The 15134-nt window shown below is 33.3% G+C and overlaps 1 protein-coding gene across 1 annotated transcript; it reads left to right on the top strand.

Moving 5' to 3' along the window:
- Window positions 1–7136: 7136 nt before the first annotated feature.
- LOC119667460 lies at window positions 7137–7655 on the top strand. Its single transcript, XM_038076753.1, has one exon. It carries the CDS (start codon window positions 7137–7139, stop codon window positions 7653–7655), a length of 519 nt encoding a protein of 172 aa, XP_037932681.1.
- Window positions 7656–15134: the final 7479 nt, after the last annotated feature.

The raw sequence follows: 15134 nt of genomic DNA, 5'->3' as shown, positions 1-15134 counted from the left end.
TAGGTAAATAAACAAAAAAAACTACAAAAAAACATATGCATATTAGCCAGTACAATTCTATTTCATTACGTTTCCATAGTTTCAGTACAAAAGTTTAAAATTGAACACGTTTTTCATTCCTTTTTGATAAATTAATATTTGCAGCTACAGTTTCACTTAAATTCTATTTGTTAGAACATCATGTAAATAAAGAAATAAATACCCCTATTCTGAATAGTCCCAGGCAATAAGTCTCCCTCTTCCCTCGCATAGAATTCCATTATTCTAAATTGTTTGGGAGACAGCTGTTTTGAGAATAACAAAAATTTCAATATGTTTTGTTGAACTTTGGCAACCATGGCATTTTTAATGGCGAAAAGTGCGAAAATGAGCAAAACAAAGAAAAGATTTGCATATCATATGTTGATTTAAATTTAAAAATCGCATTATTTGTCTGCTGCACAAAATATCAGAAATAAATATAATGATTACTTTATAAGTAAATAATAAAAATATTTTATTTTATTTTATTTTTTAAATATCTAAATAATTTATTTTTTTCTTATATACAATAAAACAAAATATAATATCCTATGTATTAATTGAAATTATTGTTTTAATATAAATTTGAACTCCTCTCCTAGAGTCGTATTTATTTTATTAATAAGAATAGAAATGTCTTTCAATTAATAAACTGTAATAATAGTTTATGATGAGTTTATGATGAAGCAATGTTTTACCTGCCATAATTACAAAAGATTATTTTAACTTATTCTAAGAATCCCATTCATTCTAGAAATTGTGTTCCTTTCATTATTCCATTGTTTTAAATAACAACAGTTAATGTTTTAATGTGTGGAAAAAATCCGTGTGTATAAAATAAATAAATAAAAATTTAAATATATTAAATTTGTTATAATATTTTTATTATAATAATTTTATAATAATAATAATTTCAATAAATTATATTAAATGAAAATCTTAATATATTAAATTTAAATATATTAAATTTGTTATAATAATTTTATTATAATAATAATTTTAGTAAAATATATTAAATAATAATTTGAAGGGGTTTCTTCGAACAGTAGTGAACTACAATAACAAAAAATTTTATATATTATATTATTTTAATTAATTGAATTTTCGGCTGAGCATACAGCTGTTTCGAGTATTACCAAATACCCATCATCAGTGATCTTGAAAATAATACTTGTATTTAATTATTCGTAAATAATTATTTTTTTTGAGACTGCAAGTACCAGGATTCGAACTCGGGTACTGCCAAATGTGAAGCTCCGAAACAGCGCACCTTAACCAACTGATCCAAAACCGTACTTGGCTTTTTTTTTTGTTTGCATATTTTTCTGGAGTTTTTCTGGAGAATCATAAACCAGCTGTAGAATAAATGAATTAATTAATTATACTTTTTTTAATTTTTTAATTGTTAAAATTATATAATATTCTGTTTGTAGAGGCATTATTTGTTGCATGATTTGTTATTTCTTATGTATAGAACGTAATCTAGGAACGTAATGCTGAGAAAGTCATGCTAATGTTACTCCACTAGTCCACTATTATTACTCCACAATAAGTTTATTATAATAATAATTTTAATAAAATATATTAAATAAAAATTTGATATATTAAATTTATGATAATTTTACTGTAATAATATTTTCAATAAAATGTATTAAATAAAAATTTGAAAATTTAGATTTATTATAATAATTTTATTATAATAATTTTATTGTAATAATTTTATTATAATAATTTTATTGTAATAATTTTATTAAAATATACTTAAAAATCTTATCATTATAATTTACTTATATATTAAATTAATATTATAATTATCATAACTCTTTTTAATTCTTTTATAACTTATCTCCCACACAATTTGCTTGAGAATGATTTTGTGCAAATTAGGTATTCAGAATAGAGACACTGGGAAAAGGAAAAAAATTTTCATTCCCACGTGATTCAGAATAGGGGTGAATACCAGTTTCTTTGATTCAAAAGTTAATAATAATTCCGGTATATTACAATCACTATCAATTACTTACGTGTGTGACTTAGATTTTATTTGAATTTGATTTTTAACTTATATACTTGAAAATCTTGAATGTACAAATCAAATAAAATTAATAAAAAGGTTATTCTCTTGTTTTTTTTACTTTTCTGATAATGACTAAATGTTAGTTATATCACTTAGAGAGGTACACCCATAATATAAAACAAGGTATAAAGTTTAAATATATAAATTTTATATACTTATTTATGGAACTAAAAGAAAATCATGAAGAATATCAAAACTAATAAAATCAGTATTTGCAAGTCCTTTAATCGCTCAATATTACAGATTTGAACCGCTGTCCACTTTATAATAAACTATTTACCACTAATATAATTTGCTTAATATGTATATATAGATATATTTTGCTGAGACTAAAACTCAATGTAAACAAAATAATGTAATGCACTTCAAGAAATAGAATGTGTTAATTAATAATTTTTCAAATACTAATAAGACTACTTATTATCGCTTGTTTAATTGAAAAACTATTTTAAGGCATTTATTTTAATTGATCCTTCATTCTGCTGAAAGGAGTATACCTAAGTTTATCATTTATTTAAAAAGACTGAATTTATCAAGTGTTATTTTAAAAAACATGTTAAATGAATATATTTAAAGAAAATTTATGAAAGTTAAATTATTACAATATATTACAAAACGTTTGAAATTATTATAAATTATAATTAATAAAATAATATACATTAGTAATATACATTTGACTTAAAGTAAACTAAAATGCTAAATCTTAATATTCAATTTTTCTCTGTATTGATTTATGGGTTTACAACTTTTACGTAATATTAAAAAAAAAATTAATAAAATTGATAAAAAAAATTAACTTTACCTATTTTATACAGTACTTATTTTTATATGTGCAAGGTGTCACTTACAAAATCCTGTATGGTAAATATGATAAAAGAAATCTTCCCTGCAAATTCATTTGATACACTTCGTGTGTTGCTTTAATGAAGCACTCGTTCTCCTTGCCAAGTTTTTCTATGAAGGGCTTTGGTGGTTCAATTGCTAAAAACCATTTGTTTTCGTTACACGTTTCAAAAGGGCACTTTCGATGCGTTTATCTCCATTTATATAGATAAAATATTGATTCGAATTGATTTTTAATAAGTCCTAAAAATAGAGAGCATGAAAACTTTCTTTCAACGATATGGCAACGTAAGAAGATATGATATCCACGGTTGCCACTTATGGTACTTTAGTACCAAAATTGGTATTTTTTTTCCGTTTGGTACTCTGGTACTGATGTTCAAAAAATGGTACATTTTCGGCGACCCAACTTTATTGTGGATATTGTATTGTTTTATACTTCTTGTACATTTTATATAAATTGTATTTTCTTCTAAAAAGACAATAGAAAAATTTTGGACCTTTTTTTACAGAAATGGTACCTTTTTAAACCAATTTTGGTACAGAAAAAAATTTTCAAGTGGCAACCGTGATGATATCTACTAGTGCTGTTCATATTCGAATTTACGAAGTATTCGAAGAATTCGAATATTCGAATAGTAAACGAAGTCTTCGAAGTTGAAAAAAACTTCGAAGCTTTTGTGAATTTTTGTTCTACGAAGTCTATCGAAGTTTAAGTGTAGTGAAAAACTTCGAAAACTTCGAAGACTTCGTAAGCAAAAGGTGAAAGTGAGAGCGCAAAATGCAAACAACGTGTCAATCACCACAAATTATTTGAGGATGAAGCATTTGCTTCGTTTGTACGGTTTTATGTTTTTTTTTTTGGTATTCTACAGAAAATTAAAAACATGATTTTTTTGTTTTATGTTATACATAATTTTTAATTATAAAATATGTATATAATATTATTATTATTAAAATATGTTATTATTAAATATTATTTATATTAAATAAAAAATTTACATTTTAAATAACTTATATTTATTATTTATATTTAAAAAATTATATTTACAATAAAAAAATCAAAAATTATTTTTTTATTATGCAAAAAATAAATTTGTGCTTACCTGTGTGATCATCACAGCTCATACATGTCAAATAATTATGCATTAATGAGCAAAACTCATTTTTTCATAACTAATTTTCAAGGTCTTAATTTGTTTTTTTTTTTTTTAAAGGAAAATGAAAGCTTTTATAAAATTTCCTTTACTAATAAAATCCATCAATATCAATATTTTCATATTATTACGTATATATTTTATATTATATTAAAAATTTTCTCAAATATAATTTTTTAAATATAAATAATAAATGTAAGTTATTTGAAATGTAAATTTTTTATTTAATATAAATAATATTTAATAATAACATATTAATAATAATATATATTATAATACATATTTAATAATAAAATAAATTTTATGTAATAAAATAAAACATAAAAACATGTTTTTAATTTTCTGCATAGAATACCAAAAAAAAAACATAAAACCATACAAACGAAGCAAATGCTTTCATCCCTCAAATAATTTGTGTGATGCACGTTTGTTTGCATTTTGCGCTCTCACTTCACCTTTTGCTTACGAAGTCTTCGAAGTTTTCGAAGTTTTTCACTACACTTAAACTTCGAAGACTTCGAGAACAAAAATTCACAAAAACTTCGAAGTTTTTTCCAACTTCGAAGACTTCGTTGAAATGCGAATATTCGAATATTCGAAGAACTTTGAATTTTTAAAAACTTCGAATAATGTGAACAGCACTAATATCTACAAGAAGATCGATGCACTTCACTGCTTTTTTGAAACAATTTAGTACCGCTAACTAAGCGTTCGATTCATTGTGACTAAGAAACATGGAACTGTAAAAGCGGACATATGTCGCGTTCATGTAATAGACCGTTCAATCATGGGCGTACCCAGGGCCGAAATTAGTGGGTAACCGCTGATATACTAATATGATATTATTATATATTTTAAAGTGTGGTAAGGCACCCCCCTTTAGTACTTTTTTCTTTTTCTATTTAACTTATATTAGCTAGTATATTTATCGCTAGTTCATTGAAAACTTGAAAATTAGGTTTTGTTCACAAAAAAAGAAACATTTTAAACTTTTCTTGTAAACAGTGTTAAATTTTTATTCAAAACAATAACATTTTGATATGTAGGGTGGGCGAGCGCCTCCCCCAGACCCTACCTGTGTACGCGCATTCGTTCAATCTACACAGTTATTGCACTTAATAAGATCAATTCCAATAAATGGCTATTCGTGAAATACGTATGAAATAAATGCCATGCAATTGTTGTTGCAGATTTATGATACGTTAACATACAATGAAAGAACATTTTTGTGGCAAATCTATGTAACCCACAAAAAACGTAGTGCATTGCTCTCTTGATGAATTACAGTTTTTTATAAATTTATAGTCGTATTTAAGATCGAAACGTGTTAACATGTCATAGTGATGTAAAATACTTTTTATTTTAATATCGATATACATATGTATATACTACGTTGAAGCGAGTCTTAAAATGAATAAAGTCTATACTTTAATCGTTTAGACTACGTAGCACATAAAGAAAGATTTCTATATGCTTTATATCTACCCGAATGAATGCCAGCATATACCATATGTGGAGCATCTGGATACTGAGTTAGTGTAATTTCCCGGTAATTTATATGGCGATGACGAGATCTACTAACAGAATAATGCATCATTTGACAATGCACAGACAACAAATTTATTTTTTGGTGATAGAAAAATTCCTGTATTGAAGTGGAAAGTATTGAATCTCGACTTAGGACATATGCGAGTTAGGCTAAGTTGCGTTCTAAATGTAGGAAATTTTAAGTTGTGCCGATAATGTAGTGATATGTCGATACGTGTTGATAAATGACTAAATGTGTGCAGTGCAAAAAATTCCGAAAAATCTCTCATTTGGTTTAGCATCAACTTAGTCTAACTCGCACACGTCCTTAAATCTCATTAAAAATCTCTGGGCGATCCTTTCTGCCCATGATTTTAAAAATGGAACAGAGTTTGACACGGCATGGATGGCAAAAAATCCTTCTACTGAACCCTCCACGAGGGTGCCGTCTGGAAATGGGTCACACAGTTTTCTCGTTCTGTACGTTGTCAGGACGGTGCCCAGCGAAGATCAGGAGGAATTGAGTGATTGTCCTTAGCTCTTTAATAGCTGCACACCACTCAATGCTTTCTGATCATGGTTTGAAGGTCCCCTTAACTCGGGAGTGTTACGCGATCCGTGCTCACCGAGTGTTGGTTTGCAGTCAAGGGGTCTGTCCGACTGTATTTTTGCGGAGCCTCTCCAATATATGACCGCCTTGGGGAGTAACTGTGGTCTACCCATGGTATGGGACGCTGCTGTGGTGGTCGCTTCTTTCGTCCAACTATCCTCGGGTCCGCCGCGCCTGTCTTACCGGGTAAGGTGGACGATTATGTATATGTTATGAATTCTTCCGACAATGTCTCGGAACTCGTGGCTGGAGAGTATAAACCCACCAAACTTACGGAGGACGAATTGTTGAAATCGGACGACGAGATCGTTGCCGATTCCAATACTGGTTGTACTAGTCATAGTACACCGGCGTCTAATCCAATCCAACTAACAACCAAAAAAATCGACGGCACTCCGTCTACCAGTCAAAGTAGACCGACTGCCAACCGCACGCCAACGCTTAAAACTGCCAGTCTAAGCAGTAAGGGCAATGCTAAATCTCGGAAAATAACGGCCAACATGGCACGCAAAAATCGATACCAGCGAGCGCTTTTTATGCTAAGAAAAATTGAGAGCAATAAAAAAGAAGGCAAGGTCCATGAACGAGACGAAGCCGACGCTGTTAAATACCGCGCCATTGTGGAGGAGTATCTTCATGATGAAGGTCTGCGCCAGTCTGTTATCACCGGCAAGAACGTCGGAGATGGCGGCAAGCGTAACAGATCTCAGGAAGATCCCGCCAAGGAGGCGAAGCGGCACAAGGATGGAACGGGGATGGAAAGCTAATGTAAAGACCGGCACAAGCTACTCGTCCCTTCAGTGAAGTGGCGAGAGACCATCTCAGTGTGGCCTTGATCGACGAACACAACTCTAACGGCAAGCTGCTGAAAGAGATTGAGACCAAACTGTCCGAATTGGTTATGGCTGAGCTCATGACTAATTCGGGGTCCGTTACTTCTTTTGACTGTGCAGATATCGTCCGTGGTCACCGAGTGATCAGATGCGACGACGAGTATTCGCGGAGTTTTCTCAGCAAGGCGATCACTAAGATTAGTGAGAACTGGGACGGTTTAAAGCTCAAACTTGTCCCTGCGGCGGAAATTCCATCGAGGCCTCGAGCGCGCGTATGGTTACCCAAAAACCCTGGTCCTCCTGACCTTATTCTGCAGCAGCTAAAGCTACAAAATCCAGAAATCCAGATGGAAGACTGGTCGGTTCTCAAGACCGAAGAACCGCAAAAACACAGCCAATCATACTTACTTCTTATCAACGAAGAATGCTTGCCAGTCATTGAGGCTAATGACTGCAAGCTGCGTTACGGCATCCGGAAGGCAAAAATTAAAATCTTCAAAAACGCGCCACCGGATAATATTCTGGATGAGGTTGAGGGCACTAGTAAGCTGCTAGATGACCTCATCATCGATAACAAACCTTGTTGATGTATTAATGGCTAAGGTTGTGCAGATAAACCTGAAACACTCTAAGTGTGCCACGGATAATCTGGCTGTCTTACTCAGGGAGGAGGACATCGACCTTGCCATCATCCAAGAGCCCTGGGTTCATAGCTCATGTGTCAAAGGGCTAAACATCAATGGGTACAATCCTTTTTATGACAAAGGACAGGGTAAGCCTAGATCGTGCATTTTAGCAAAAACGCACCTTAATGCTTTTCTCTGTTCTCATTTAAGTTCTTTAGATATCACCACCATCCGGATAGAGCGGAAGCTAAAACCTGCGGTTTTAGTAACATCCGCCTACATGCCACGCGATGATGAGGTACCTCCAGAGGGGGTACTACTAGTCCAAAATTTCGCGCAGACCGAGAAGCTAGCCTTGCTGATGGGTTGTGACGCCAATGCCCGGCACTCCTTGTGGGGAAGCTCGGAAATTAACGATAGAGGTGAGTCTCTTTTTGATTTTATATTAAGATGTAATCTAGAAGTATGTAATAAGGGTAACACTCCCACCTTCATTTTTCCGAGTACGGATGATCATGTAGGCTGGGAAGAGGTTTTAAATATTACCCTTTGTTCGACTTCGTGCTCTTTAACGATCAATGATTGGAGAGTTTCAACCAGGAACTCCTTCTCTGATCATAGATATATCATGTTTGTGATGAATATTCCCATGGTAGCTAAGCAATCTCACCGTAATCCCAGGAAGACAAACTGGGATACTTTCAGGTCATTGCTCAGTAGAAAAATCAACATAGCCCCCGCTCCAATTAACTCGATTAGGGAATTGGAGTGTAGGGTCAACTCTTTGACAAATAAAATTATTTCTTCCTTTGAAGCATCATATCCTCGCTCGTATGCGAAGAAATGTAGGCCACGATGGTGGAACGAGAAGCTCTCTTTGCTCCGCAGGAATGCAAGAAGAGCTTTCAACGAAAGCTATCGGACCAAGGTTTGGACTCCATATAAAGATGCTCTTAGGGTTTACAAAAGAGCACTTCGGGAATCCAAGAAATTGTCATGGAATTCTCATTGCCAGCAAATTGAAAGCATTAAAGAATCGGCTAGACTAGCCAAATTGCTAGCAAATGGCCACTCTTGTCCCTCGCTCATTAACAAAGTAGATGGAAATCCAGTTAAATCCCTAACGGAATCCCTCTCACTATTAGTGGATACCCATTTTCCTGGTTCCTCGGGTGATCCCCCAAAGGTATTGTCGTATCGTTCAACCAATTCTGGCGAGACTATACAGTCAGTGGTATCATCTAGAAGGATCAAGTGGGCCATCGATTCCTTCTCTCCCTTGAGAGAGTGGGCAAGTGGGCAAAGGTAAGTCCACAGAAACGGCACTACATGAGGTCGTTACTGTGGTGGAGAAATCTCTTGGATGTAAACAGTTTACCTTAGCCGCCTTCTTGGATATAGAAGGAGCTTTTAATAACGTCAGTGTGGTAGCCATTCAGGATGCTCTCAGCGAAATGAACATCCCGGCCTGTATCTCCCGATGGATCGCTTCTATGCTTGGGTTTAGAATCATCAATGCAGAGATGGGCAATCTTAGCATTAGGAAATGCGTCAGTAGGGGTACACCACAAGGGGGAGTGTTATCTCCCTTATTATGGATTTTAACAATGAACTCACTGCTTTTAAGGCTTAACCAGGGTGGAGTCAAAGCAGTAGCGTATGCGGATGATGTTGTCCTTCTGGTAACAGGCATGTTCCCTTCGGTGCTGAGTAGCATCATGGAGGGCGCTTTTCTGAACCTAAGTAAATGGGCCTCAAAGTGTGATGTAGGTGTTAATCCTTCTAAGACAGAACTGTTACTGTTTACCAAAACAGTAACTAACTTTCCGCTGCCAAGATTAAATGGCCAAAGATTAACTCTTTCGCACAAAGTTAAGTATCTAGGAGTAATTCTTGACACAAAACTTAACTGGAAAGCCAACATCGACGAAAGAATTCGTAAAGCTTGTGTGGCTTTCAATGCGTGCAAAAGGATGTACGGTAAGAGCTGGGGATTGCAGCCCAAAGTGATTCTCTGGATTTACACAGCCGTCGTTCGGCCAATATTAACATACGGATGTCTGGTGTGGTGGCCTTCATTGAACAAACAGTACATTGTTCAAAGACTAACCAGAATGCAAAGATCTGCCTGTGTGGGAGCTACTGGGGCTCTAAGATCTTGCCTCACCAGTGCGCTCAATGTCATACTTAACTTGCTACCTATTGATATTTACATCAAGCAAGCTGCTACTCTCAGCGCGCAGAGGCTTAAAGATCTAAACTGTTGGCGCTCAAGTGCTTTAGGACATGGTAATATCGCATCGCTCTATCCGATAGATGATGCCAGGGTTTCAGACTACCTATGTCCTCGGTTACTATTCGACAATAACTTCGCCACCATAATTCCTTCAAGAGGAGATTGGGAGGCGGGTTTGCTTACAACTCTAGGAAAGATAGCGATCTACACCGACGGGTCTAAAATGGATGAGGGCGTTGGAGCCGGAATCTTTTCTACGGACCTAATGATTAGTAAATCATACCACCTTTCAGATTCCACCTCAATATTTCAGGCTGAAGTTTTTGCCATCCTTAGGGCAAGTGTTCTTGCTTTAAATATGCGCCTTCACGGAAAAGAGGTCTGCATTCTAACTGACAGTCAGGCAGCTATTAAAGCTTTATCAGCAGTCTGTCTGTCATCGAGATTAGTAGAAGAATGTAAGGAAATTATTAGTGAACTAAGTGAGAGGTCCAAGGTTACTCTAGTGTGGGTTCCCGGGCATTCTAATATTGTGGGAAATGAGCGCGCCGACGAGCTTGCTAAGCTAGGCGCCTCTTCCACGGATACCCCTATTTCGATCCCTGCCCCTGTCAGCTACGGGCGTAGGCTGATTTGTGACCATTTTTTGCGACAGGCAAATAGTGAGTGGACCCTTACTGTCTCAGCAGCCAGGTCAAGGGCTACTTGGCCCATCTATTCCAACTATAGAACCTCTGACTTAATCTGTAGAAATAAATCTGAGGTTTCTAAGCTAATATCTGTCTTTACGGGTCACTGGTTCATAGCACGGCATGGAGCTAGACTTGGCCTTCCCTGTGGTACCTCATGTAGTGCGTGTCTACCAATACTTGAAGAAATGACACCAGAACACCTGATGTGTTTTTATCCAGGTCTGGCCAGAACTAGGTTTAAGTTTCTAGGGGCCCCTTTCTTCAACTCACTTAGCGATATCTCCAGCATCAGCATTAGCCAGATTCTTGCCTTTGTTAATGCCTCTGGTTGGTTCTAGTTTGACCCTCTATCTACTACCCACTATTACGAGGTTTTTGTGAATCCCTCCACCACAACTAACTAACTAACTAACCATTCATAACATATTTATGTTATAATATTGATAAGAAAGAGTAAAATTTCTTACAGGGACAACGTATTTTTAAGGAGAACAATTATCTTAAAGGAAGGATTTATAGTTTATGCATTGCATAGCATTAACTATAAAATTATGCTACTTGACTCGACAAATATATTATATTATTTGCCAAGTTATTTACAATATCCATATAAGATCCATAAAAAAATGAGTCCAAGTATAACCATAGAAAAATTGGCAGTAGATAGTCTAACTAGAAATATTTATACTATGAAAATTCTGTCTATTTTGGAAAGTCGTTTGAATTATCATTATTCAGTATTCATTAATTAACATTTAAATCTTTAATGTTTTATTGTAAATTTTTCGATTTTGTGTGTTCTAGTTAATTAGTTGTGGTGGAGGGAGGACGAAACCTCCCCAATTAGCTAAAAGAGAAAGCCGTTTTGAATCCACAAAAACCTCGTATTAGTGGGTAGTAGATAGAGGGTCAAACTTAGAACCAGCCAGAGGCATTAACAAAGGTAAGAATCTGGCTAATGCTAATGCTGGAGATATCGCTAAGTGAGTTGAAGAAGGGGGCCCCCAGAAGCTTAAACCTAGTTCTGGCCAGACCTGGACAAAAACACATCAGGTGTTCTGGTGTTATATCTTCAAGAGCTGGTAGACACGCACTGCACGAGGTACCACAGGGAAGGCCTAGTCTAAATCCATGTCTTCCTATGGACCAGTGTCCCGTAAACACAGAGATCAGCCTAGACACCTCAGATTTGTTTCTACGAATTAAGTCAGAGGTTCTACATTTGGAATAGATGGGCCAAGTAGCCTTTGACCTGGCTGCTGAGGCAGTAAGGGTCCACTCCTTATTTGCCTGTCGCTACTGTGTTATACTTTTTGAGAATATAAAAGTAGTTATTTTTAATTTTTTTACAAAACCATAAGCCAATCTCAGTCTACTACATATACTGATATGTTTCCAATAAATAAGGCTTTTATCTTTATACTTTTAGTAATATATGAAGTTAACTGTTGTAATAAATTATTAACAAATTAAAGAGGAATATATCATTAAAAATGGTAAACTTAAGTACATCTTCTAAATATGTTCTAACAAGAACCCACAAAACCTATTTAATGTGTTTTTAACTCCCACAGAAAACTGTTATTTTTCCTAAATTTACACTCTTAATTACTCACTTTGGTAAACTATTATTTAAAAATAATTCTATGCCTTACAATATTTATTATTATGCTACACTTTGCATCTTAATTGCAACTTCTCTAAAGTATCTTTCTTTTGTTGACCATAGATTAAGTTCTAAATTAAGTTTTCTTACAATTATTTTGCATTTCTATTTTTTTTTCATCTACAATTGGAAGTACTAGGTTTACTGCAATGGCATAATAAACTTTAGTAGTGCTGCCCCTAGCAAATATTACGCGTTGTAAAATAAACTTTCTTTCGGTGCTACTTTTTCACACTATTAATGAGACAGAAAAATGCAATTAAACAGGCTCAGCTACAGAGTCAGTTAAACTGTACTTAGTATATTATTTTTCTCAAATGGAAAGTATCTTTGAATCTATCCTCACAATCATTTGTCTGTGTTTTGTCCCCTGTGTGTTTTAGCATTCGTTGTGGCATTAAATTGTTCTCAGTGTTTTGTGGACAATTTGTTGCAGAATTTTTAAAGAATTTTTTTCGTATTCAAATTAACTCGTTTTGACTCTATTATAGTTCACACACAGTAATGTAAAATAAACAATGAAGTTATATTTAAGAATAAAAAATATAACAAACTATTTAATTACAGAACTAAAATTAAAATTTGAAGTATTAATGGTTGGACTTTGAAAAGAGCATCATTATAAAAACTACCGAATCATATCACATCACTAATTATTACTGGAGAGATTTTATATAGAAGAAAGTAAGTGATTCTACATTATTTTAATTGGAGTTTTTCGAATTCAATAGTAATAGAATGAATAACTGCGAATTTTATAAAAAATAAAATACTCTACTAACTGTTCAACAATTTATACATATGTACAAAAATTGTTTTATGAAAGCTTGTATTCCTTCCAATAGAATTTTTTCATCGTGGCTGCGATTTTTCTGTCAGACAAAGTTACAGAAAGAGCGAACGCACAGTTCTTTCCAATTTGCTTCTTCTGCTATCTTATAATCACTTCCAAGATAGGTTCTTGGTCTTACTAATGTAGGACGCTATCCTTTATGTATTTTTTGATGGGATCAATCTTGATGTCCCTGAGTCCTAATGGTGACTCGATTCAATTATTTAGCTTTCGTGCATGGAGTTGGTCTTATAATATTTTAAATTTTTACTTAATACAATTTATAGATAGATTATTATTATTATTATTAGGAAAAGGGGGTAGTACTCCGTGACCTAAAAGATCTATTGCGCTCCTTAGTCGGATTAAAGTGTTTTTCCAAGTCCGATTTCTGTAATGAAAGACAGTACAGAGTCTATCTTTCCTAGCCTTGAATTCCTATGTTTCATGAAATACCATTTTAGGTGTTTCTTCCGCTTGTGCACCAGATTTACAGATATATTTAGCTTAATTTTATGACTTTGACCTGTTGTATCAGCAAATGCTGTCTCTCTTTTTTGAAAAATCTAAATAATCCAGAGACAATTCTGCATTTGACGGGTCCATGAGATGTGTAATCGTTATATTGACACCAACTTGACAAGCGACAATAAACAACTTTAAAATAATATATAATTTCCAGTCTACTTTTTCAAATTTATACTGCCGGAGAGAATTTTTATTATAACATGCACACCTACTTTTAAGAGTTGTTGCAAATTAATCTGTATATTCTTTAACCAGGGACACAAATGAGTTGTGTTTTTCGCACATAGTTCTTTTTTAATAAAAAAGAAATATTTTGAGTAAAAAGAAAATAATTAAAATGCACTTGTTGTGAATTTAATCTTTCTTTAAGACAAATATTTCAATGACTCTTCAAATTATGGATTTCATCTATATATAATTATAATTCGCAATAAATTTTCATTGTCTTTAAATTTTAATTTTATCACTACCTAATGTTCATTAATTTTTGTTATTAAAAAATTCACTGATACATCATATTTAAATAACCCACTAAGGGGTTGAAGTACTTTTTCTATTATTTATGCATAGTTGGTGCTCTGTCTGCTCATTGACCCACCTATTATATATCTGCGTGTGTGACGGGTACTAAATCTGTGGCAAAGCCAAAATTAATCTAGTTTTTTGTTTCAAAATAATTATTACTAATCAATTTCTTGTTAACATATGCAAAATAACTAGCGGTAAAAATTGTAAAATAATAATTTATCAGAATTAAAATAAATTATTCCAAGCATAAAATAATAATTAAACAAATTTTAAAACCTCCAGCTAAAGAGAAACTAAATTATAAATTTGTTCTGCTGAGCGAGTGTCAATTTTCATCCATTAATTATTCGCTTAACATCACCGCCAGAATATGGAAAATTGGATCCTTAACCAGGTGCATGCGTTGGATATTTTATTAACAAAACTAACAGCAGCGCTAAATTTGCATATTTGCTTACAGCAAATCGAACTTAATTGAAAGCAGAAACCAAACATGGAAATTTTGATAACCAGCAAAATACTATTTTATTTGGATAGATAGTTTTTAAATAGCTATGGATATAATTTACAATATTTTTATTTTTATATGTATATATATATATTATAAATTAATTCACCTATTGATATTTTTAATATTACAGTGGGTTCATTAAAAATTTTTGTAGTTGAGTGATTAAATATAAATTGATTTTTTATTCGATTGAAATTAGCAATCAATGAACTCAACGTGCTATCAAAAAATGTAGCATCCAAACACAATTGCACGTGGATCTCATAGATATAGATTAAGAGCAGATCAGAGTCAATATTAAAACTAAAATTTGCATTCGATTGAAAACTGGCAAAAGTGCGTATTTTGATAGCTAATCACACATTCAACTGACAGTGAATACAAATGTTTTCATTGAAATCGAGTAATTTGTTATCCCTCGTGTGTTAATAATTCGACAACTGTTTT

Source organism: Teleopsis dalmanni, chromosome 1 (genome assembly GCF_002237135.1).
Source record: "Teleopsis dalmanni isolate 2A chromosome 1, ASM223713v2, whole genome shotgun sequence".
NCBI lineage: Eukaryota > Metazoa > Arthropoda > Insecta > Diptera > Diopsidae > Teleopsis > Teleopsis dalmanni.
This window is presented reverse-complemented; position numbering and strand designations above follow the sequence as displayed.